Source organism: Pteronotus mesoamericanus, unplaced genomic scaffold (assembly GCF_021234165.1).
Source record: "Pteronotus mesoamericanus isolate MK-2021 breed Mesoamerican mustached bat unplaced genomic scaffold, CSHL_Meso_final contig_164, whole genome shotgun sequence".
NCBI classification, from domain to species: Eukaryota; Metazoa; Chordata; class Mammalia; order Chiroptera; family Mormoopidae; genus Pteronotus; species Pteronotus mesoamericanus.
Genome location: NW_026555065.1, coordinates 17,289,648 through 17,316,821, shown reverse-complemented (window position 1 = coordinate 17,316,821; position 27,174 = coordinate 17,289,648). Strand labels below are relative to the sequence as shown.

Sequence of the window (27,174 nt, the reverse complement as noted above, 5' to 3'; positions counted from 1 at the left end):
ACTTAACTTACCATCAATGTTTAACTTACCATTAACAATTTTAAAAACACTATAAACTCACTTATGAATGAATTCTCACCATGTGTATTGATCATTCTATCTGCTGCACCTGCAGCACACCTTTGCATGGAGTAGTCAGCCAGTGTCACCCTCATCTCTTTCCTAAGGCTCTGCAGATCTCAACCCTCATGACAGTGATGTGATGCTTCACTTATGATTCTTTTCCTCCTCTGCAAACATATGGCTTGTGCCAGTTAACTTTATGGGCTATCGCGATTACGCTCACCATTAGCACAGCCACGCATTCCCATGTGCTTTGTGGGAAAAGCAGAAATCCCAATAACCTATAGGCCCAAGATTTCTGGACTAGCATTGGTGAGAGCTCCAGAACAAAAGGAAGACATTTGCTCCCATTTAAATGGAAACCAGGCATCTCTGCTCATGATGTGCATCTTAATTAAGAAATCAAAGCTACGCCCACTGCAAAGGAGGCAGTATATATGAGGTACAGCATGGAGGTTTCTCTGGTTTTTCACTAATAGAAACTCACATTATAGATTTGGCCTTAAACAATTATCTATAGTCTCTAGAATCATGGCAGCAGAGGGGAATGAGAGCACATCAACTTATTTTGCATTTTAAAAAACACACAGAGAAGCTATGTGTGATTACAAAGCCACGAATCCGGATAAGAGTGAAATTTGCCAGCTGGAGCCAAGGAGGAAAGGGCTCTTTGTGGTAAAGTAACTACGTGTCTTGAGAAAACAACTAGTATGTGTTGCAGGCTCAGTGGAATTTGCTTAATAAGTTGCACATTTGTCACTGTAGGTCAGTTCTTTGGGTGCCAGAAGACATAATTTCTTCATTATATAATCAAATATTTGTCCTCACTGGAAAATGAGTGCCAAAGAAATGTCAATCACCCGGCCATTTCTCTGGCCAACTGGGTGTTCTGCATGGAGCCCATCATGGGGAACATTTTGAAACCACATCTGGCACTGGGTGTTGGCCCCTCTGCCACTTATCTTTGCACCTTCTCCGGGAGGCTGGGACCTGACCTCTCTAAGCAGGCTGATGAGAAGGGGGAGGAGAGCAGCAGAGTGGGGAGTCAGAGGATTCCAAATGTGTCAACTGGCAGGTTTCTCTGTATCTGGCCACAGATTTTTGTCATCTACGGCAACATCTTAATTACTCTGAGGAACTTACAGACAAAACATTTTCATTCTTGAGATCTTTTTTCATCTTATAGTATCCCGTACCCCATATGTGTCTGACTCTGAAATCTTTGAAGACTTCTTCCAAGGACAACAAAACTTTTCATTTCTCCTAAGAAGCCCCTTTGGTTAATCTTACATATTTTGATTTTGAGCAAGTTCAAAATTTCTTCTGGTGTTCATTTTTGCTTCAAAGTGGGCAAATACATGTAAATAATTAGATTTGCTCCAGGGGAAAACTTTTGAAGGTTCCTACAATATTTATTCAGGAGGTGACTTGAAGAAGGTAATTTGCTTCCAACAGCTGTGACATCAACAACATGGGTCACACTCACCCCCAATCTAGAAGTTACACATTTCTTGTTCTAGCTGAGTTCTCCATTCCTGTGTGAAAGGAGACACTTTTTAGGAAGGGACATTTTCCAGAAGCCCTTCAGCCCTCTCCTCATATCAGCGTCTAGCAAAATTGAGTCATGTGTCCACTTCTAAACTTCATTCCTGGCGACTGGAACGAGGGCCACTCATGCCAAACAGGAGTCAGCTCAAAGCTGGGACTGAGTCCTGAGGGGTGGAATGACACCCCTCCTGGCCCTGCCAACCAGGGAGAAGTAGGTAACAATGTTGGATGCACAGCCGACAGGGTCAGCCACATGTAACCTTTCTCAGCTGTGGGGTCTAGGTTCACTGGTAAGTGATGGATTAGATTTGAACTATATTTGATTCAGAAGTTATGATCCTAATCACTAACTCAGTGTCTAATCTGAGAAAAATCTGGTTTTTTTCTCAGATTTGTCCTCTGACTGTTCTCTAACTGGATTTGAGCCATTCAGCACATACCTAATCTAATTTTAGGAAAGCAATTTTTTTTTTTTTTTGGAACAGTGCAGCAACTTCTAACCATTTTTAGATAGACGACCTCTTATTAATGACACAGTAGCACCCACATATATTTGGGGAGGAGAGTAATATCAATGTTAAAAATATATGGTTTTTGTTTAAAGACAATGCTTGCTGAACATATGGGTTCATATCCACCTTCATATTCATGGCCACAATGGATACCTGCTCAGCCACATGAGTCCTTGTGTAACCCTTCACCTTTCAATCCTTTTCATCTGTAAAATGAGGGCAAGAAGACCTACTTTGAAAGCCTACTGTAAGATTTAGGACAAATGTATGGATGGAGCTTAATATGATGACTTCTCCATTATAGGTACCCCAAAACTACATGCTATCATTCTGTGTTTATACCTAGGCCAAACTTTATGAAACTTAACAGGTAAAAATTTTGGAAAACTTTCAATTAAAACAGAAATCTGAATTCATGGGAAGGTTAGAAACAGTATGTGAATACTTAAGCATCCAAAAATCAAAGTAACCAATGCATAATCAATGTGCTATAGACTTTGCAGAGTAGGTTGTGAAATTGTACTACATTTCAAAAAGTCTCCAAAACACTCAGTGGCAACCAATAAAACCATTAACATCTATAGGGCCACTGTGATAATGTGTGAACACAGTTCACCCCATGTTCTTATACAAATGAACTATGACTCTAGGGTGCATGAGGTCAGAAGTACCAGAACCAGAATTTGGTCCAGTATGTTGTGTACACATGATTAATTAAAATGTGAGATAAAACTTGCTGTGAAAAAACAAATCTTTCACACAAAACAATTTTAAAAAACACATTTTTTGGTTCCATTCAATTTACTCATCAGACATTTTTAAAAGCACAAGATTTAACTCAATCTCAAAGTCACTACATTATTGTTGAATTTTATGAAAGAATTCATGCCATTTATACTGCTTTTTAAAATGAAGTTTCTCTTAAATGACATTTACTATTTTGATTTTTCTATTAATTTCCTGTTCTGAGCCTTAAGGAAAAATGTTGTTACAGTAATAATACCAAGAAGTTTTAGAAGAGCTTATTTACTGCTAGGAAATTTCTAAATGTCTTTTAATTTTTCTTTTTAGATGAACCATTGTTGGTTGAATTTTTAAATTACAAAAATGTTTCTATTGTATTATAGGTTTTCCGGTTGTGCTGATAAATTCCTAGTTGCAACACAACCTCCACATAATGTCCTATTCCAAAAATCTCCACTAAAAAGTAAGACATGTTTTTTCCTACATTCTACCAAGGAAACAAGTTAAAAAGGATTTCACATGTGGAAAAGACTGCTGAATTTATTTTCCTTCTTGGGAGCATGGGGGGAAGTGGAAGGAGAGGAAAAAGGAAAGAACTCCCCTTTAAAATGAATTCCAGCTCACCTATAAGCCAAGCCAAATAAAGAGTATAGGGATTAAGGCCGTGGGCTCTAATGTTAAAAAAGAAAAAAAAAGACCTAGATGAAATTGGTTCCTTAGTTGTGGCAAATACATCATAGTGATGTAAGATGTTAACAATAGAGGAATCTTAGTGAGATGTAAATGGAGACTCTCTGTAATATCTTTGTAACTTTTTTGTAAATCTAAAACTATTTTAACTGAGAAGTTCATTTGAAAAAATATATATAAAAGACCTGGGTGTGACTTCTGGCTCTGCCATGTGTGAGCTGTATTAACTTTGAGCAAATTATTTAACCTCTGTAAGCTTCAATTTCATTCATCCAAAAAGTGTCCATGTGGAGCCTACTTCAAGGCCTGTTGTGAGGATTAAATGAGCTAATGAAGCCCTTGGCACAATGTTCAGCGTGCAGGAAGTGTCTGTAAATTCGTTGTAACATAAATGTGTGCCCACCGAAGGACCAGGCATTGTAATATTTAATGGAAAGTCTAACCACTTCACCATGCGCTATTTTCTTCCTGATTTCTCAATAGCTGCTGACAGATAGCACCATAATCTCCACAGTCATGCAAACTCTAAACCCATTTTGGTGCTGCTTTTTCCTATGGCCTTGTAGTCAATCAGGCAGCAGGTCTTGTGCAAGCTATTGCTATAATATTCTCCATCTTACTACCTATTCTCTCCTACCATTTCTACCCCGGCTCTGGCTTTGTTCCTGTCTAATGTACCCGGATGCTGTCCTCCTGGCTACCCTGCTTGTTTCTCTGCTCTTCCAAGCCCACATAGGGCGTGGTCTCACTCATCCCTCTAAATCCTGCCTCCCAACCTTCTACAACTCTCCATTCCCCATGAACCCAATCTTTCATTCTTAAGCTTTGGAATTCAAAACCATTCATGACCTAGCCTCAGTTTACCTTGCAAACTGCATTTCCCACAACTCTCCTTTTATACAGCCTTATATTTTCCTTACCTGAATCATTAGCTAGTTGTGAGATATACCTAAATATTAATAACAGCAGAGAGTCCCAGAAACACTAAGAAAAAAGTCAAAGGTCACAAAATTAACAGCAAAGCAGACTTTAGGGCATTGATGGCATTGTGAGTTAGTATTTGGGGAGTACCCAACACCTACCAAATATAGCAATAATGGGGGAAAAATAGAAAGAGAAAAAAACACATTAAAAAAAATATATATATATATCTCTCTGAGCACTTGAAAAATAAAGTATGACCTGCTCTGGATCCCAGAGCAGTAGAGGTCAGGAGTTCCTGCAGAGGAGCAAGGACTGAAAGCATCCCACTTGAAGGGGACAAAGGACAAGCTAGCTGTTTAACCTAGTAACCCAAGCAGAGCTCTCTTACCCCGCAGAGAATGAAACCCTACAACCACTGTCTGAGGCTACAGCTTATATAAAAGTCATGCACTAGAGAGCCTGGAGGCTATAGGCAGAGCCTTGCAGCCAGGACCTGGGCCAAGCAGCCTGCTGGCTCAGTGACTAGATTTAGGATAACACTAATGGATCAGAAACCACCTACACAAGACCTGATCTTGGACTGGGAACACAAGGGGCCCGGGGGGAAGACAACCACAAAACTCTAGACAGGGTGGAGGGAGAGAGCGCAGAAGGAAAAAACAAGTCATCTTTACTGTTAGACTGAAGCTAAAACTCCATACACATAGAGGAAACTAATTCTACGAAAGGCAATAAAAGCAACAATTTGGATATGACCTTCTCCCAAGTGAAACCATAATTACCCTACAAGTAATTTTAAAATCAATTTTCTTAAGTCTTTATAATATAAAGAAATAAAATCTATTAAAAAACCAACATTAGTAAATAAAACAAGCAGAAATTATACAAAAAGTGTAGGTATAAACACACCAACCAGCCATCCTGGACATGGAATAAACAAAGACAGAATTAGCAAACTAGAAGATGGCATTGAGGAATTCTACAGAGCAGCACAGAGAGATAAAAAATATACAAAAAAACAATTAAGAGACACAGAGGATGAGAGTGTTTAATAAAAGATCCAAAAGTAGAAAATACAAGAAATGCCAAAGCTACATTCACCTTCTTCAAATCTTTACCCAAACGTTACTACCTTAGTATGACCTACCCATACTACTGCATTTAAACTTCTGACCGCCCCTCTACTACCATTCTTTCCCCTTACCTGGCCCTAGTTTTCTCCACAGCACTTACCAGGTTGTAACATGCTACATAAATTAAGTATATTTATTGTCTCCCCTGACCTAAATTTGAGAGCTAGGAGAGCAGAAACTCCTGTTTTGATAACTGCTGTATCCCCCTAGAACATTAACAAGCAATTACTACACTCCATAAATATTTGTTGAATTAATAATTAATTACTGGCTGAGTACTTTTCATAGTGGAAGAAGAGCAGTTTGAAGGTAAACAGCAAAGATGTAAAATAAAAAGCTATAACACATTATTGACAACTGGAGCAATTTCAATAGACTGTGTGCATTTATATTCAAGTTCCTAAATACGATGATTACACTTATGTAAGAAGATGTTTTTGTTCTTAGGAAAGTCATGCCGAAATGTTTAAGGATGAATTTTCATGATATCTGCAACTCACTTTAATGGTTAAGGAAAAATACATGTATCAACATATTACATACATGCATGTATATGTATATATACAAATAAATATAAAGCAAATGTGGAAATTTAACAGCTGGTGAATCTAAATGAAGGGTATATAGGTATTTATTTTCTATAGATTATGGAGTTTTCAAGGTAAAAAATTGGGGGAAAAAATGGGATTGAACTCCGGTACTAAGTGGAATAAATAAAAATCAGGGAACTTCTGGTAAAGTGAAGAGGTGAGCAATTCCTCTCCCCCCACAAAAATAATTATAAAACCAGGAAGAGAAAGCCAAAACAACCATTTCGGAGCTCTGTAAATCAGCCAGAGGGAAAAAACCAATTGAGAGGCTGCTGGGCTTTGGGAGATCATTGGGCCTCTCATGCATTCTTACCTGGGGCCCCCTTTCTCCGCCGCAGATTGATGGGTGAGCTAGTGCTAACAAGGCAGGGACAGCTGCAAAAACTAACAGCTTCTCTGCCAGAGTGGACTGACTTGATCCAGAGGAGACGATAAGGAGGGGTTAAAAATATAGTTCTTCTGGCCTGAGATTGTAGTCCAAATTTGGGACAAGAGACTGGCGGACTAATTTAAAAATTAGCAGACAGAAAGCCTGGAAATGAGGAGCTAAATAAGCTCTCCACACAGCTGTGTCTGAGAGGTTGCATACATGCGGCTGGGAAGACCTAAGAGGGCCCAAGCTCTAACACAACCCTGGATGGACAAAGAGGACATGCACATGTACAAGGAAGACCTGAAAAGGCTGAGGGGGTTGAGGGAGTAAAAGTGGGATAAAACTAGGAAATGGCCTGAACTTTGCACATTTCAACACACCCACAGCTATATCAGCAGGGGGGTAGAAGACCTATTGACTCACGTGTTTTTAGTACAACCTCAGACCAAGCACTGGAAGACCATCAAACTTATATAGAGACAGGGGTAGCCCCTAAAATGCCAGGCTTAAAAACTAAAAATACAAATTAAAACAACTGAGCAGAGAAATCACCAACACAATACGAAGAATTCTGCAGATAAGCCCAGGTAATTATAAAACAAACAAATTAAAACAACAACAACAAAAACCAACACCAACAACCCTCAGAAGAGCAAATATCAAATCCAGCATTGTTACAATGTTACATAAAATCTCATTTTCTACAAATTTATGAACCATATAAAGAAAGAGGAAAGTTGTGACCCATACTCAAGAAAAAAAGCTGCTAAGAGAAACTGTGTGTGCTCAGATGTTGAAAGTAAGAAACAAAGACTACAACTCATAGAAGGACAGTGTGTGGTTTTACTTATACATGATACCTAAAATAGTCAAACTCATAAAACAGAGAGTAGAATGGTGGTTGCCAGGGGAGCAGGAGAAAGTGGAAATGAGGAGTTGCTAGTCAATGGGAATGTTAATATTTAACAATAGCAACTATAAAAAAGAACCAAATGAGAATTATAGAGTCAAAAGTATAACTGAAATGAAAATTCCTGGATAGGCTCAATAGCAGAACTGAGATGGCAAAAGAATCAGCAAACTTGAAGAGAGATAATTAAAAATAACCCAATTTGAATCATAATCATAGGTTGAAGAAAAATGTAGAGTGTTATAGACCTGTGTCTATATCAATATACTATAGAGTCCCATAAGGAAAGAAGAATGAAAAAGGGAAGAAAAAATAATAGAAGGAAAGTTGGGGGCGGGGGGAAGCCCTTCTAAATTTGATGAAAATGATAATCTACAAATCCCAGAACCTCAACATACCCTAGTAGGCTAAACACAAACAAATACATACTACACATACCATCTCACTACTGAAAGCCTAAGGGAAAACCTTAGATGCAGGAGGAGAAAAACAACTCACCACAATAGGAGAATAATACAATAATAGCTAACTTTTCATCAGAAAATATGTTGACCATGAAGGAGTAGAATGACAATCAAAGTGCTCAAAAGAAATGTCAACCAAGAAAGAAAGAAAACAGGAGGATCCAAGATGGCAGAGGAGTAAGTGGAAGCTATACTAACTTCCTCCCAGAACCAATCTGGAATTACAACTAAATTGTAGAGAAGTCATCCAGAATAACCAACTGAACACAGCTGGAGAGAAGACTTATAACAATGAACAGACAGAAGAAACTACTTCACCACAACGTGATTGGTGGAGAGTCCAGAGGGGGAGTGAGAGGGCTGGCTGGGTTCCCACAGGTGGTAGCTGAAGTGCTACAGAATATTTCAGCTGCTGGGAGGTTCCCCCTGAAAACTGCGTGGTCTAAACCCCAAGCTGGGCTCCCAAGCCTACAGCACCAGAGCCAGAAAGGAACCCAGATGACATCCAGCTGTGAAAAGCAGCAGGGTCTCTGTTTGCGAGGGAGAGATGGCTAGAGACACAGAGAGCCTCTTAAAGAGCCAATGCACAAAATTACATTTGGAGCCACTTACCTTGGGCTCTGGCAAAGAGAGGGCAGAGAGAACTAGAGGTGCTTGGGGACAGCCTAGAATTGGTGGCTCTGGGGAGAGAACTGAAGGAACAGACACAAGGATCCCTGTGCTGAGTCATTCCTCATACTACAGAGGCCATCTCTCTCAGGCAGAGCATTCCTCCACGAATAGCATCAGCCTGAAGGGTGGCAATACCCCACCCACAGGAACTACTCTGCCGTACCCTGTGATGCTTAAATCAGGCTGCTGATTACAGCTTGATTAGATTAACAGCTGATCAGTTTAGTGGCTCATTAATTTTAGCATCTAACACAGAAAATACAAAGCAGCCAAAATGGAAAGACAGAGAAACAGACCCCAAATGAAAGGACAAAAGAATTCTCCAAAATAACTAGATGAAATGAAGGTAGGCAATTTATCAGACAGATTTTATAGAGTAATGATTATAAGGATACTCAATAGAATGAAAAAAAGACACAAAACCATAAAAAAGGACCAGTCAGAAATAAAGAATGCACTATCTGAAATAAATAATACACTGAAAGGAATAAACAGTAGGTGAGATGAAGCAGAGGATCAAATCAGTGCTCTGGAAGAGAAGGGTAGGGAAAAACAAAAACAAAAACCCAGGCACAGTGCAATAGGGAAAAAGAATTTTTAAAAATGAGGAGAGCTAAACATTTTGAACAGCATGAAGCTTAACATCCACATTATGGGAATACCAGAAGGAGAAGAGAGCAAGCAAGAGATTGAGAACCTATTTGAAGAAATAATGGCTTTTTTTCAAACTCAACGTTTGGGTGGTGGGTGCCCACGCACATTCAACATGTGTATCAAGAAGTGTTATTTCTGTTTGGAACCCATATACCCCTGCCACGGCATGGTGTTCGTCCACAACAGCTGCAAGGTGTTCAGATTCTATAAATCCAAGTGTCATAAAAACTTTAAAAAGAAGCGCAATCCTCGCAAGGTCAGGTGGTCTAATGCCTTCTGTAAAGCAGCTGGTAAAGAGCCTACAGTTGATAATTCGTTTGAATTAGAAAAATGCAGGAATGAACCTATTAAATACCAGCGAGAGCTGTGGAATAAAAAAAATTGATGCAATGAAGAGAGTCGAAGAGATCAAACAGAAACAGCAAGCTAAATTTATAATGAACAGATTGATGAAAAATAAAGAACTACACAAAGCTCAGGGCATAAAGTCAAGCAAAACGTTCATCTCATCCGGGCCCCTTTTGCGTGCAAAGGAGAGCAGCTGGAAGACAAAACTGTACAGAAACTACAAGAGTATGTGGACTTGGAAGTTGTTTCTGACAATCTTACTGTTGAACCATTTCTATGAGCACATTGGAAAATCTCCTTTAGAGGCTTAGATGTTCTAAGTTATTCATTTATTTTTTACATAAGGTGACTCAAATGAAAAGGTGACTAAAATTATATCTCTTCTACATTGCTATCTGCAGGGCATCAGATAATATGGATGCTAGATCGCACCTCACTGTTAAACCTTCACTCATAGATTTACTTGTGTAAATCATGAAAATTCTATAAATACAAAGTGAATTGTAGACATAACTGATCATGCTATTTGGATAAGAGCACCATTTATGTAATAACTAAATGACAAAAATTCATGGCTAGTGATATATAAAATTTTCTTTGCAAGGAAAAAAAAAGAAAGGAAAAGAAATAATGGCTGAAAACTTCCCTAATCTGGTGAAGAAAAAACTCACACAAGTCCAGGAAGCTCAGGGAGTCCCAAACAACTTGGACCCAAAGAGGCCTATAGCAAGACATCATAATTAAAATGACAAGGCTTAAAGACAAGGAGAGAACACCAAAAACCACAAGAGAAAAGCAGGTAGTTACCTACAAGGGAGCACCAATTAGACTGGCACCTGATCACTCAACAGAAACATTTCAGGCCAGAAAGGAGTGTAGCATGAAATACTGAAGGTGATGAAAAGCAAGGACCTACAACCAAGGCTACTTTACCCAGCAAGGCTATCATTTAAAATTGAAGAAGAAATAAGGAGCTTCTCAGAGAAGAAAAAGATACAAGAGTTTGTTAACACCAAACCAGTACTGCAACAAATGTTAAAGGGCTTGCTTTAAGAAGAAAAAGACAAAAAAAAAAAAAAAAAAGGAAAAGAGTCTAACAATAAAATGGCCCTACATATGCATCTATCAATAATCACCATAAACATAAATGGCTTAAATGCTCTGACCAAAAGACATAAGGTAGCTGAATGGATAAGAAAACAAGACCCATATATATGTTGCCTCCAAGAGACCCATCTCAGATCAAAAGATACACACAGACTAAAAGAAAATGGTTAGAAAAAGATAATTCATGCAAATGGAAAGAAAAAAGAAACTGGGGTCGCAGGACTTATATCCAACAATATGGACTTTAAAACAAAAGCTATATAGTAAAAGGCAAAGAACAACACTACATAATCATAAAGGGAAAAATCCACTAAGAGGCTATAACCCTAATAAACTACAAATCTAACATAGGACACCCAAATATATAGAGCAAATCTTGATAGATGTTAAGAGAGAGATTGATAGAAAACAATCATAGTTGGGGATTTTAACACACCATTGACTTCAATGGACAGGTCTTCCAGACAGAAAATCAACAAGGAGACAGCAGCCTTAAACAGCACACTAGATCAAATGGATTTAATTGATACCTTCAGAGCATTTCACCCCAAAGCAGCAGAATATTCATACTTTTCAAGTGTACATGGAACATTTTCTAGGATAGACATGTTAGGACACAAAAAAAATCCCCAATAAATTTAAGAAGATTGAAATCATGCCAAACATCTTCTTTTTCCATAATGCTATGAAACTAGAAGTCAATCACAAGAAGAACACTAACAAACATGCAAAGACATGGAAGCTAACTAACATGTTATTAAAAAATGAATTGGTCAACAATGAGATCAAGAAAGAAATCAAGAGACACCTTGAAACAAATGAAAATGAGACACAACAATCCAAAATCTTTGGAATACCAGGAAAGCAACCCTAAGAGGGAAATTCATAGCATTACAGGACTATCTCAAAAAACAAGAAAAAGCTCAAATAAACTATCTAACTTCACGCTTGAACCTGAAAAAAAAAACAACAAATAAGGCCCAAAGTGAGTAGAAGGAAAAAAATAATAAAGATCAGAGCAGAAATAAATGAAATGAGGTCTAAAAAATGATATAAAAGATCAATTAATCCAAGAGCTGTTTCTTTGAAAAGATAAGATTGACAAACCTTTAACCACTCATCAAGAAAAAAAAGAAAAAGGAACCAAATAAATAAAATCAGAAATGAAAGAGGAGAAATAACAACTGACCTCAAAAAAATACAAAGGATGGTAAGAAAATATTATGACTACATGATGAAATGAATAAATTCCTAGAAACATACAATCTTCTAAAACTAAATCAGGAAGAATCAGAGAATCTGAATAGACAGATTATACCTAATTGAAATTGAAGCAGTAACAAACTCCCAACAAACAAAATCCCCGGACCAGATGGCTTCATAGGTGAGTTTTACTAAACATTCCAAGAATTAACATCTCTCCTTCTCAAACTATTTTGTAAAATTCAAGAGGAAAGCAAACTCCCAAACTCATTTTACCAGGCAAGCATTATCCTATTTCCAAAACCAGATAAAGACACTACAAAGAAAAAAAATTATAGGCCTATATTTCTGATGAACATCGACACTAAAATCCTCAAAAAATATTAACAAACCCAATACAGCAATGCATCAAAAAGATCATACACAATGATCAAATGGGATTTATTCCAGAAATGCAAGGTTGATACAACGTTCGCAATTCGATAAACATGATTCACCACATAAACAAAATGAAGGTTAAAAACCATATGATTACATGAATAGATGCAGAAAAAGCTTTTGATAAAATCCAGCACCTATTTATGATCAAAACTCTGAAAAAAGTGGGAATAGATGGAACATACGTAAACATAACAAAGGCCATATATGACAACCCTACAGCCAGCATCATACTCAATGGGCAAAAACTACAAGCATTCCCCTTAAGATGAGAAACAAGACAGGGATGTCCACTTTCACCTCTCTTATTCAACATAGTACTGGAAGGCCTAGCCATAGCAATCAGACAAGAAGAAGAAATGAAAGGCATCCAAATTGGAAAGGAAGAAGTAAAACTATCTTTATCTGCAGATGATATGATGCTGTATGTAAAGAACCCCAAAGATTCCACCAAGAAACTACTAGAACTGATCAATGAATTCAGCAAAGTAGCAGGGTACAAAATTAATATCTAAAAATCAGTAGCATTTCTATATGCCAATAACAGGACTAACAGAAAGGGAAATAAAGAAAACAATCCCATTCACAACTGCTTCAAGAAGAATTAAAAAATACCTAGGAATAAACCCAACCAAACATGTAAAGACCTATACTTGGAAAATTATAAGACCCTGAAGAAAGAAATTGAACAAGATACAAGTAAGTGGAACATGTACCGTGTTCATGGATAGGAAAAATTAACATTAAAATGTCCATACTACCCAAAGCAATCTATAGATCCAACACAATTCCTCTCAAGAGTCCAATGATGTATTTCACAGAACTAGAACAAATATTTCAAAAATTTATATGGAACCACAACAGTCCTCTCTTAGAAACAGCAATCCTGAGAAAGAACAACAATGTTGGATGAATCACATTATGTAATATCAAACTATGCTACAGGGCCATAGTAGTCAAAACAGCCTGGTACTGGCATAAAAAAGAACACATAGATCAATGGAACAAGATAGAGACCCCAGAAATAAACCCACACCTTCACTGTCAATTAATATTTGACAGAGGAAGCCAGTACATGCAATGGGCTAAAGACAGTTTTTCAATAAATGGTGTTGAGAAAATTGGACAGATACATGCACAAAAATGAAACTAGACCACCTTCTTACACCACACACAAGAATAAATTCAAAATGGATCAAAGACTTAAATGTTAGATCTGAAACCATAAAAATCATAGAAGAAAACATAGCCAGCAAAATTTCGGACATTGCTGGTAGAAATTTTTTATCAGATATATCTCCCCAGGCAAGGGAAACAAAATAAAAAATAAACAAATGGGACTATATCAAATTAAAAAGTTTTTGCCCAGCAAAGGAAATCATCAACAAAATTAAAAGACAACTCACTGAATGGGAGAACATATTCGCCAATACATATGATAAGGGGTTAATATCCAAAATTTATAAAGTACTTACCAAATTCAACACCAAAAAACCACCCAATTAAAAAATAGGCAAAGGACCTGAATAGACACTTCCCCAAAGAGGACATACACATGGCCAATAGACATAAGAAAACATGCTCAATGTCACTAATTATCAGAGAAATGCAAATTAAAACCCCAATGAGATTCCATCTCACACCTGTCAGAATGTCCATCATCAATAAATCAACAAACAAGTGCTTTGAGGATGTGGAGAAAGGGGAACTCTTTTGCCCTGTTGGTGGGAATGTAGATTGGTGCAGCCACTGTGGAAAGCAGTATGGAGATACCTCAAAATATTGAAAATGGATCTGCCTTTTGACCCAGCAATCTCACTTCTGGGAATATATCCAAAGGAACCCAAAACACTAATTTGAAAGAACATAAGCACCCCCATTTTCATTGCAGACTTATTTACAGTAACCAAGATATGGAAGCAGTCCAAGTGTCCATCAATAGATGAGCGGATAAAAGAACTTTGAGACATTTATACAATGGAACTCCGTCTGTAAAAAAGAAGAAAATTTTACCCATTGCAACAGCATGGATGGACCTGGAGAATATTATGCTAAGTGAAATAAGCCAGTCAGAGAAAGACAAATACCATATGATTTCACTCATATGTGGAATCAAATGGTATTTGAACTAACTAGTAAAACTGAGACAGACTCATAGATGAAGAGCAGATGACAGCTAGTGGGCAGGGGAGGTGAGGGGCGGAGGGATTGACCAAACACAAAAAAGGACTCATGGCATTGACAACAGCGTGGCGATGCTGGGGGAGGGGGATATAAGGGGACCAAAAGGCAATGGAGGAAAAATGCAATAAAGACTAAATTTAAAATAAATGTTAACCAAGATTTCTAAGCTCAACAAACACAGTCCTTCAAAAATGAATTTAAAATATATTTCAAAATAAAGACAGAAAATTTGTGGCCGACATTTTGTCTTACACAGAATACTAAAGTCCTTCCAATGAGAAGTGATATGACAGCAGACTTGGTACCTTAAATCCAAGGGGAAAAATGAAGAAATGGTAAATATGTGGGTACAAAGGACTGTGTGTATATGTGTGTATACTCTTTATTTCTCTTAAATTCTTTAGAAGACATGATTGTATAAAGACTTAATTACAACTGCATTATTGTTATATATGAGACAAATACATATAGGATAATAATAGTACAAAGGGGAAGAAAACAAAGTTATATTGGAATAAAGTTGTTACATTCTACCAGAACTTAGTATTAATCTGAAGAAGACTATAGTCAATTAAGATGCCTATTGTAATACCTAGGGCAACCACTTAGCAAACAATATATGCAGAATATATGCAGTGGAACTGCATATTCAAATATGCAGAAGAGTTTCATAGAATTGTACGCTTGAAACCTGTATAATTTCATTAACCAATGTCATCCCACTAAATTTAATTTTTAAAAAGCCCACTACTTTAAAAAAAAATCATAAAAACGTGCAAGTGCATGCAATGGCACACTAATAAGTTTCTGGGTAATACAAAGGAAGACAGTAAAAGACCAATCCAACAACAAAAAAAAGACATAAGATACAGAGAAAGCAAATAGCAAAATGACAGGTGTTAGCCTTGGCTGGTCGGCTTGGTGGATTGAGCACCAGCCTGCAAACTGTAAGGTTGCTGGTTCAATTCCCAATTAGGGCACATGCCTGGGTTGTGGGCCAGTTCCCCACTTAGGGGCATGGGAGAGGCAACCTATCTATGTTTCTTTCACACATCGATGTCTCTCTCCCTCTCCTTCCCCTCTACCTAAAAAATAAATAAAATCTTTAAGAATTTTATACACTTAAAAGTCTAATCCAAAAGCAAAGATTACTGACTGGATTTTTAATTTTTTTTTTTATTCATACCAGAGACCTGTTTATTTATTTAAAGAGAGAGGGGAAGGGAGAGAGGCAGAGAAGGAGACAGAGAAAGGGGGTGCAGGGGAGAGAAAGAAACACAAATGTATCAATCAGTTGCCCACCTCATATGTGCCCGGTTAGAGAATGGAACCCACATCCTATATATGTGCCCTGATCAACACTTGCCCTCACTGGGATTGAACTGCAACCTTTTGGTGTATGGGAGAACACTCCGACCAACTGAGCCACCCAGCCAGGGTGCTGACTGGATTTTTAAAGAGCAAGATCCAATAAGTGCTGTCTATCAGAGATCTGCTTCAAATTAAAAGACACAAATAGGTTAAAAAAAGGAGGACAGGAAAATATATGTAGTGCAAACAATAATCATAAGCAAGCTGAAGTGGCTGTATTAACACCAAACAAAACGGATTTTAAGAAATATTATTAGCAACAAAGAGATTTTATAATGATAAAAAGTCAAACATCAGAAAATTATATAAAGGTATATACACCTCAACACAGAGCCCCAAAATACATAAAGCAAAAACTGGCAGACTTGAAAGGAGAAATAAACAATTTGACAATTATAACTGGAAATTACAATATCACATTCTTAGTAATTAACAGAACAAATAGGCACAAATCAGCAAGGCTCTCGCAGATTTGAACAACACTATCAACCATCTTGGCCTAACTGACACTTTTTAATACTCCAGCAAACAAGAGCAGAATACCGTATGCATTCTTTTGAGGTGTGACCATTCTCCAGAACAGACTATATGGCAAGCCATAAAACAAGTTTCAAGACACTTAAAAGGATTTAATCATTCAGTGTATTCGCCAATGACAGAAAGTTAAAAATGAAGAAACAAATTTGGAAAATCCTTAACACTTGGAAATGAAGTGACATATTTCTATATAACCAATGGGTCAAAAAAGAAATCACAAAGGAAAGTAGAAAATATTTTGAACTAAATGAAAACAAAAACACAACATATCAAACTTTGTAAGATATGACTTAAATAGTGCTTAGAGGGAAATTCAGAAGTTTAAATACATATACTAGAAAAGAAAGGTTTGACATCAATAATCTAAGCTTCCCCTTTAAGAATAGACAAAGAAGAGTGAATTTAAACTAAAGCAAGTATTAAAAGAGAAATTAAGATGGGGGTGAGCAGGGAGAATCAATGAAATAGGAAGGAGAAAAAGAGGGAAAAAATCAAAGAAACCAAAAGTTCTTTGGGGGAAAAAAATCAACAAAATTGATAAATCTTTGGCTACCCTGAGTAAGAAAAAAGATGACAGAGAATACCTAAATCAGGAATGGGAGAGGGACACATCACTACCAGCTCTCCTGAAACTAAAGAAATTTAAGAGTTATGTCAATAGATTAGACAGTTTAGATAAGCAAACTCCTCAAAAACCACAAAGTACGAAGACTAAAGGAGAAACAGAAAATCTGAATAGCTCTATAACAATAAAGTTACTACTTAAAAATCTAGTCCAGGCAAGAGATCCTATCCAGTATTTAAAGAAATAATACCAATTCCGTGCATTGTTTTTTTCAGAAAATACAGAGGCAGAGGAACATTTTCCAACTCATTCTGTGAGACCAGTATTACTTTTTTATCAAAGTAAGACAAACCTGTCACAATTAAGCTAGAAACCAATATCCTTCATAAGCATACACAGGAAAATCCATAACACAATTATTAGCAAACAAAACCCAGCAACATATAAAAAAGATTAAACACCATGATAAAGTTAAATTTATGGGACCATGTCATCCATGGAGCTCCTGCTTCCTTTCTGTTCTAACATCATCCCTCAAATGTAAATCACCAGCGCTGGTTTGGCTGTGCAGTCTCTTCATTTGCACAATCATCCATGTACACCTTCCTTGGTAGTTGTGCGTAGGGTGTTTGAAATAAAGTAACCTAGTCCTATTGATTAAGATGAAATACGGATATCAAAAAACTAGACTGAAATTATGATATCAAAAGAGATTAAAAACAACATAAAAGGAGCAGAAAGCAAGATTTCCAACTTCAGCCTTGATGCTGAGGTTTCAAATTCCTGACAAGGATTTAAAACAAACAAAAGATGACAAGGTAGGTGAGCAATGAGCTAGATTCTCAACTCAGTTATCCCCAGGGCTTAAAACGATCAATCACCAACCAGATCCATAAATGCTGCTGGTTTAGGGATTTCCCAGAGTTTGAAATTCCAACCAAACTATTAGACAAGGGACATCCTATTAGATAAGAAGAATTGTATCCTCAGAAACAGACGTGAGACTTTGAAGAGATGGTGTGCTCCATTTTCTAACTGCACATCAGCTCAAGGATTGAAATCCAGTGCTGATTTTTAGGCTCATCTCCATCTGGTCACCAGTTAGGCTGACATAGCTTTCCAAGCTCCAGCAGGTTCAGCTCTAAGTTCTTGTTTTTAGAGATGATTAGCAAGCAGGATGATGCATCTTGTCACTTATCCCATCACCACCCACATTAGCCTGGTTCTGAGTGGAAAATATCCTGAATCAACCCATATATACAGCCCACAATATGGTTGAGGGTGAGTGGTATGAGAGAAGCACTTGTATACATCTAATACTTTCATATGCACCTCTAGGAATCTGAAAAAAAAACTCCTCTGAAAACAACAGTATTTAGATGGTCATTCATTTCTGCATGGTGCAGGATTATAACCTTGAACCTATAGCATTAATAAGTTAGCCAATTTCTACATGATAAATGAACATAAAAACCTAACAGTTTTTTTGTTTTGTTTTGTTTTGTTTTTTTTGCTATATGACAAAGCTTATCATTTCCATTTTAAAAATGTAGTATTTTAGCCCTATCTGGTGTGGCTCAGTGGATGGAGCACTGGCCTGCGAACTAAAGGGTTGCTGATTCGATTCCCAGTGCAGGGCACATGCCTGGGCCGCAGGCCAGGTCCCCAGCAGGGAGGTGCATGAAATGCAACCACACATTGATGTTTCTCTTCCTTTCTCCCTCCCTCCCTCTCCCTAAAAATAAATTTAAAAAATATTTTTGTTAAAAAAAGTAGTATTCTAGATTAAAAAGGCTGTAAAACCATAAAAGAGACAGTCTCTAGATGTTATGAAATGATGCAAATGTTAACTAAAACAATTTATATTAATATTTTAAATAATGTAAATTACATAATTGGTGGCAATCCCTGCAAACCTCTTTGCGACTAACTGAAAGCAAGGATCAAGATTTTGAGTAGATACTTCCAGGAAAAGTATGTCTAGAATAAGTATTCAATATATAGCCTTATTAAACATAACTGATATCAATAATTAAATTTGGTTGATCATACCTACAAATCATCAATGTTTACATTTTTTTTCTGGATGAATTTCAAACATAATGTCAACAGAATATTTCTATATTATGAATTACAAAATAATTCGTAACAATTCTATAGGCCATATGCAAGTTTTATTTAAATAATTTAACACTGCACAGAGAGCTAATTTATAAGTATAAAAATAGACAGTTTAGCAATCAAATACAAACACCACACACAGACATATTACACAGACACTATCAGTCCTTTGGAAGATTAAGGCAACATTAATATCTCAAGTAATTTTATGAGAATAATTTACTCATTATGATAGATGTTATTAAAATATCTCAAAATAGAACCCACAAATTTTTCTGTATGAAGTCTTCCCTTCCAGTTTTCTTGTCAATATACTCTTCTTAAATACTGTACAACAATTAGTTAAGATTGACAATGGGGCTATCAAAGCCACTATCCTGTTGGCTAGTTAGAGGAGCCATCAGTGTGCTCGAAGGCTGCCGATGCACTGAAAACGGCTCTGTACTGCTCAGTGTTTGGAAATCAGCCTTATGATGAGGTGGGTGTCTCAGCATCATACGGATCTTCCCTGGCTGGGAATACATGGTTTCTTCCGACAAGTCTGGAATGCGACAATTCTTATTGTTTTTCTCTTTATCTGAAAGACAACCCACTGTTAAAAACTGTTTGAAATTACCAGACTCAGCTAGCATATCCAATGTTTCTCGTGGCTCTCCGTGACTGCTGCAGGGTAAAAGGGTGCTGCTGAAACGCCAGCCCATGGAGTCACTGCAGTCTCCTCCGTCCTTTACGGGAGCTTCCTCAACACCCAAACATTCACTTTTCCCAGATGCAGCATTTTCACTTCCCATTACTGGAAAACACTTATATACTTTTAAATCAAGTCTTTCATTAGGACCTCGACAAGTTATGTGCGTGGATCCAGATTCAGAAAGACTAGGGCCACTTCTAGGTGAGGATTTATTTCCAAACGTTCCAAGAAAGGGGTATTCAGCTGAATGTAGATGTGATCCAGAGCTGGCATCATTGACGAGGTCTTTCTTCTTGTGCAAACCAAAGCCTCTTTCACCTTCACAAGGAACAAACTCAGGAGAAACATCCCTTGGCAAAATGTCTGGTTGTTTGTGATTGTTATACACAAACTGAAAGTCTGAATGTGACCCTTTGGGACCCACAAGCTTTATGTCCCTGTGTTCTATCTCCTCCAACCGCCTTCGTAAGTCACAAGCAGCCCTCCTCTTATGAACTTGGTTGCACATAGTTTTCATATTGTTTGAGTCACTTTCAGTGTGACACGGTACATTCTGATTCATGTCATTCCTTTTTGATTTTTCAACACCAATTATCTCTGAAGTCAGAGGCAGTACTACAACATACAAGGGAACACAAAATTAGGGAAATATAAAATTGGAGAAAGTTAAGATTGAAAGAGAAGAAAAAAATTACATTTTTTTATGTATTCCCAAAGGCAGCATGTTTATTTTAATCATTCTCAAAGAAAATACATCAATGAACATTTTAAAATAATCTTTTACATATATCCATTAGATAAAGCTAGGTGATTTTGTTACTGAAATTATTATTTTTAATTATTATTATTTTCTACTTACCCATCCTTTCTAGCTCTATTTTTCCTCTTTCTTGATTCTGTTAGATTGAAAGTATTTTCTTCCAAGTTTTTCCCAAACCAGTTTGAAAGTTATATACTCTATATTTCCCTAATGGCTAGAGTTATCAGTACTATATCTTCTTGAAAATAGTAAAAATCTTAGCATATTGTAGTTTCCTCTATAATATCCTCTTATATTTTTCTGGGAATACTATACTTTTTTAACATTCTCAGGTCCTGCTGTTTATTCTATGAATTCCATTTTTTTTTTTTGTTTTGAGATTGTTGTCCTTTTTTCATGGTGCTGGGCTTTCTACAGATATATGATGATTCTTGGTTGAATGCATATCTTTTAGATGCCCTGAATGTACTGTTCGTGCTCTTTAAAGGACTTGGGAGTGGAGTGGGAAGAAACGAGCTGAGGTGCAGAAAGACCTAAAAGCTGCTGCTCTGGGCACGCGGGCTCTCAGTCCGCACCTCGGGTGGCCAGCCACCTGGAGCACCGACCTGCTTACGGGATCTTTGTTCCATTGCTCGGACCCAGCCCCATGCTGAGGCTGGGAAAGGGAGAGAAGGAGAAATGAAGAGGGTGACCCCAATGGTTACTGCTGTCTAGAACACCAACTAATTATCCTATTGTTATTCCCTAGGCTTGCTTCTCCAGTAACACACCACCTTCACACGCAGACCAGTTTTGAAGTTGCTCTGCGTGCAGCTGTCAGCTCCAGCAGTTTTGAACTGTGGTTCCCACCTTCAATCTTAGACTGTCTTCTTTCTTTCAGGGTCCTTCATGATTTCTGGTCTATCAGTTGTGACTTTTCTAAGCCCAGTTACAACTTCTTCTTTTCCTACTTTTATAGTTGTTGTTTATAATCTTTTCTATCATTTCTAGAGATGGAAGCAGCAATAGAAAGCTGATGGTTCTACTCAGTCTGCCTACTTGAACTGGAAACTATAATCTTTTTGGTACATTTCCAGTTTAAGGATAAAACACACACAACTTAATAAATTACCACTCACTCCTTACATTTCCTGCTCGTTTTCATTATAAAAACATTAAATTTTTTTTTAAATAAAAGGGCTCACTTTAAATTCAAGTGACTCATTTTGACATACCTGACTCTGGAGTTTTGCCCTGGGATCTATTAGAAATAGGCGTTTCCAGCAATTTTGCCATTGTAGCTAGTTTGCTAGCAGCATTCATAATCTTTTTCTCAGCTCTGTGGGAATTCCAGAATATTAAATTAATATAGTTTATATGAAAAAATGAGTTTCCTTAGCCCCGGGATTTTTGCTTTCCTATTAGCTCTGCCAACATTTAGGGTAGCACAGCATTTAAACCTCTCTTAACCCCCAATGGCTGATCATGTAAAAATAGTGTGGTTACGGAAAATGCATAGAAAATGACAACATGCCGTTATGGTACTCTAAGGACACAATGTTTGTTTAGATTAAACTTACCCTTCCTGTTTTCCATTATCCTGCAAGATCTGTTGGAGACAAGTCAAATAATATTTGCGCATCTTTCGGGTGGTTTCTTGACGTTCTCGCAATACCTCTGCTTTTACCATTTCCGCAGCCCTTTCCTTACTCTCCCGAATGTAACGAAGCATATCACCTGGTGGGGGCGGGGGTGGGGACACGTGTTTATTACCACTTCTTCAAAAACAGGAGAGGCACACCTCAGACCAATTTTCTAAGGGATTAATTGATTACAGGTATAATTTAAACACTAGTCTTTTCCACAGTCATTAAAATGGAGTATTTCAGATCTTTATTTTGGTAGACTCAAAGGAGAAGGAACCTAAAAGTCCTTTTAGAATGATGACAGCCACATATAGTAAGGAAACACAGCATATGCCCTAGGGAAATTCTGCCATATTCTGAAACAAGATTAAGAAAAAAAAACATAAATAAGGGGTGGGGAAAAAGTAGGTTTACAGTTGTTCATATGGAAAATATAATAATAAATAATAATACAAGAATAAACTGTTTCACGTGCTCACAACTATAAACTTACTTTTTCCCCATCCTATATGAGGCACAGAAATGTATGCATTTTAGCTGTAAATTATGTCCAGTTAAGAGAAGAAAAAAAAGAAATACACAGAAAAGGGGGCGCCAGTAAGGAAGAGACAACAGATTAAAACAGAAGGAAGCACTATTAGCTGAGAAGATTCATATTCTGTTTACTTGTGGTCTGAAAATCCATGTTTCATTATTTATTCAGCTCTTCCAGCACCACTGTGAGTGTCCAACCATTGTAATCTTACCATCCATGAGAGATGTACAAAATGCCATTGCAGGGGGAAGGAATGAGACTTATGTTGCCTTCTGAAATTTGCATTTAAAATAGTTCACAAGTTTTCAAAATCTCTTTTTATCTCAACACAATTTGATTGGGATTACTGTTAGTTAAGGTTGACAATTTTTAAACAAGTCCAGGGCTATTATATTAAAGATTCCAATTCAAAAAGGAAACTTCCTCTTAATATCCGTAAGCTTTCCTGAAAATCAGATGTTCTCTGCAAAAATTCTAACTAGTAGACTATTTTTCATTATTTGAAGGGGAAAAATTAAAATGATTAAAATGAAGTACATGTCAAAACAAAATCTTCAACCAACTCCTAAAATGTAAAACACATACACATATAAAACAAGTTATCATATTAGGATGAAAAAATGCTTAAAATTTCACTTCTGAATTAATAAGACTGCTAACAAAAATATTACCTTGTTCGTAGTAATAGGGCCCCTGTTGGCACAAGCATGACTGAGAAACAAATCCTCTTAACTGGTACTCAATAGACTTTACAAACATCTACACATGATTCTGATGATCTACCAATTACATCTGGATTTTGAGATCTGTTCCACTGGCTTTATTAAAAGTGAGTGCAATTTTAGGAGGTAAATGTGCATTTCTTCTATATAAACACTGGTTATTGTTCTGGAATATACAGACAGTCTATGCAACATTGTAATAAAAAACCAGGAGGTACTCTACTAGGTAAACATAACCAAAGATGCTCTGCAGGGTGTGTGGCACCTCCTAGCACTGCAAAGGACTCGATAAGTTATTTATGCCTATGGTTGAATCCATGACCCAAATAATAAGAAACAAGAATGACTCCTAACTAGATCCATTTTCCATGGTTCTTAAAAGTTTATGGTATGAAAAAATAATTGGTAATTTAAAACTCATGTGACATTTTCTTTGCTACCAGTTAAGGTATAAGAGCATGAAATTTTGCCCTGCCTGGTGTGGCTCAGTGGACTGACTGCCAGCCTGCAAACCAAAAGGTTGCCTGTTCAATTCTCAGTCAGAGCACGTGCCTGGATTGCTGGCCTGGTCCCCAGTTGGGGACGTAAGAAAAGCAACCAATCTATGCTTCTATCGCACATTGATGTTTCTCTCCTTCTCTTTCTCCCTTCCTTCCTCTCTAAAAATAAATAAATAAATAGATTATGAAATTTTTAGTTTAATATCAGTGTCCAAAAAATGAAATAATCAAAAATATACAATAAAAATAATTCTATCCTCATGTCACTTCCAAAAGATATTACTTGGGCAAAATGATCCCATACTGTTTAATTAGGAGAGGTATTAATGATCTCTCACATAAGCTGGTAAGAGTCTAGAACAAGGTACTTTGAAAAATTCCCCAAAATTACTACTGCTAGTAACAAAGAAGGTCCAATCCACCTTAAAATCTTGGGAATCCCTTTAGGGACTTACGCTTGATTTTTTTTACTGCTTTAATGTACTGCCCACGAAGTTCTTCCAAGGCCCCCCGATGGCATGGCAGGGAAGCATTTTCAATGGCCCCTTCTGACAATGACCTAAAAACAAACAAAAGATTGCAAAAATAGACAGTAAATGAAAAATTTCACTTGGAAAAAAAATCTGTCTATATATATTCCAATAAAATAAACTGAAATGTGCTTAAAATTCACATAGGAGAATCTTTATTATAGTTATTTAAAATAGGAGAAAAATGAAAACAATTTATTTTTTTAAATATTTTATTTATTTATTTTTAGAGAGGGGAAGGGAAGGAGAAAGAAAGGGAGAAAAACAGCAATGTAAAACAGAAACATCAATTGGCTGCCTCTCACATGCCCCCAACCAGGGACCTTGCCCACAATCCAGGCATGTGCCATGACCAAGAATTGTACCTGCAACCTTTCGGTTTGCAGGATGACACCTAACCCACTGAGCCACACAGTCAGGGCATGAAAACAATTTAACTGTTATGTTTACTTAAATAAGTTATGGTAAAACCACATGATGAAAATCTACTCAGCTACTGAAAAGCATATTATAGAATATCTAATGAGATAGGAAAATGTCTATCTTATAATGTTAATAAAAGTTTACAAAACAGCTTATCCAATATTCTCAATTTTTTAAAAACATGTACACATGATGTGTGTACATAAAGGAGTTTAAATGATATAAAACAATAGATCAACAGAGGATATCTCCCAGCGATACAATTTTTGAAGATTTTCTCCTTTTTTATACTTTATGCATTAGAGTCATGCACCACTTAATGATCGTGACACATTCTGGAAAATGTGTCATCAAGGTATTTTGTCACTGTGCGAACATCACAGAGTGTACTTACACAAACCTAGATGGTCTAGCCTACTACACACCTAGGCTAGCTGAAATAGCCTATCGCTCCTAGGCTACAGGTCTGTAAAGCATGTCACTGGACAAAACGACATGAAATTAAATCAAGCACAAGAGAAAATGACACAATCAAGAAACACGGTAAGCATAAACCAGTGGCACAGTTATCATTATTGAGTACTGTGTACTGTACATCATTGTATGTTATACTTTTATATGACTCCACAGATTTGTTTACACCAACATCTCCACAAACAGGTGAAAAATGTGTTGCATCTCAACAGCTATGAAGTCTCTAGAGAGAGAAATTTTTAGCTTCATTATAATTTTATGGGACTACTCCTATGAAGACTATCATTAACTAAAATGTTGTAATTTGGCACAGGACTATATAACAATAACAATAATTGACATTCTTGGTATAATATTGATATGATTAATATAAAACATTTAAAAGATACTTAGAAACAAGCAATTTCTTTACAATAGTAAAAGTTTACCTTGGTGGTATTTTACAAAGTGTTCTCAGTTCTTCCAATTTACTCTTCATGTCATTGTTTTCTTCTATTAATTCTTCAACCACTTTACTATTCTCTTCTGAAAAAGAAGTTATAGTATATTGATCAATCAATATCTTTTTTTCTCAGCCTCACATTTCCTTAAGTTCCCAACACAAATGTTTATAGAGGGAACTGCAGAATTTCCAGCCTGTGTCATTCATTCCCTGATGAACCCTAACATTACCACTTCCTGTTCTGCTTTCTCAGCACTTGAAATCTGTACTTCATCTTCCTTTGGGTTACACACTGTTCTGAAATATGTTTCCAATTGTTCCATATGCATGTGTTTTGTTTTCCAGCTGGACTGAAGCTCTTTACAATCTACTAGGTTTTCTAATTCCCTCTTTCCTGTGGAGCCTGGTGTAGTCAATCCTCATAATGATCACTGAACAAGTACCTCAATACAAAAATTTTTAAAAAATAAGCTTACATAGGTGCCATTTTCAGAATGAAGGAAAGATTTTCAATTCTTTGAAATTTTAATAAGAAGATGGGGTGACCTCATGTATCCTACTCTCAACCCTCTCAATACACCCCATAAACTGGGGAATGACTTGTTCTTTCCCCCTAGTGATTGATGTTAACTTTTATATTTTTAATCCACCCACTCTTACTCTATCACTTTCCAATAAATGGTACCAAAACAATGGAAAGAGAATTTAAGGGACAAAAAGGAAGCAATCACTATATAAAAATATTAACAAATTTACATTAAGACAAATACTGAAATTAAACCATCAAATGACTTAAATTCTGACCCTGACTGACCTCTATTATCAGCCCATTGTTTTGAGCTAAGTACCAACCTTCTACTTTCTTGTATTATTTCTAAGTCCACAAATTACAGAAGATATCAACCTCAAGAAGCACTATGTAGAATAACAATTTCATGAACATAATGTACAGTGCTAGGTATTATTTATAAATAATAATCCCATCCAACTGCCCCTGTCATTTTATTATATATAAAACAGATATTTGGGGTTTTCATCTAATTTTATAGTAACTACATTTTATATGCATATGCAATTGGACAAATTAACTAAATAGTTAAGCAATTATTATAAGAATTGTAATTGTTAAAATTTTTTTCTCAAAATTCTTGAAACCCAGACTTCCGGCCAAGATGGAGGTGTAGGTAGACTCACTTCCTCTCCTCACGGAATGATAAGAAGGTTAAGAATCAATGTAAAAACAAAAAATAATCAGAACTGCAAGAAACACAAACTATATGGAAGTCCAACAACCAAGGATTTAAAGAAACATTCAGCCAGG

At 36.7% G+C, this 27,174-nt stretch overlaps 1 protein-coding gene and 1 pseudogene across 1 annotated transcript in view; one reads left to right on the top strand and one right to left on the bottom strand.

The window, feature by feature from the left end:
- Positions 1 to 9,389: 9,389 nt before the first annotated feature.
- On the top strand, positions 9,390 to 10,018 carry LOC129063793 (probable ribosome biogenesis protein RLP24; annotated as a pseudogene).
- Positions 10,019 to 19,451: 9,433 nt separating this feature from the next.
- The window catches only part of CEP152 (centrosomal protein 152), an 81,856-nt gene continuing 74,133 nt past the window's right edge, over positions 19,452 to 27,174 (bottom strand). The window contains exons 23-27 of the mRNA XM_054565456.1: positions 25,840 to 25,936; positions 24,440 to 24,543; positions 22,162 to 22,318; positions 21,817 to 21,920; positions 19,452 to 20,457 (exon numbers count right to left, since the gene is read on the bottom strand). Of these exons, the coding sequence (XP_054421431.1) occupies positions 19,490 to 20,457; positions 21,817 to 21,920; positions 22,162 to 22,318; positions 24,440 to 24,543; positions 25,840 to 25,936 (1,430 nt within the window). The 3' untranslated portion in view covers positions 19,452 to 19,489. The remainder of the gene's footprint in view (positions 20,458 to 21,816; positions 21,921 to 22,161; positions 22,319 to 24,439; positions 24,544 to 25,839; positions 25,937 to 27,174) is intronic.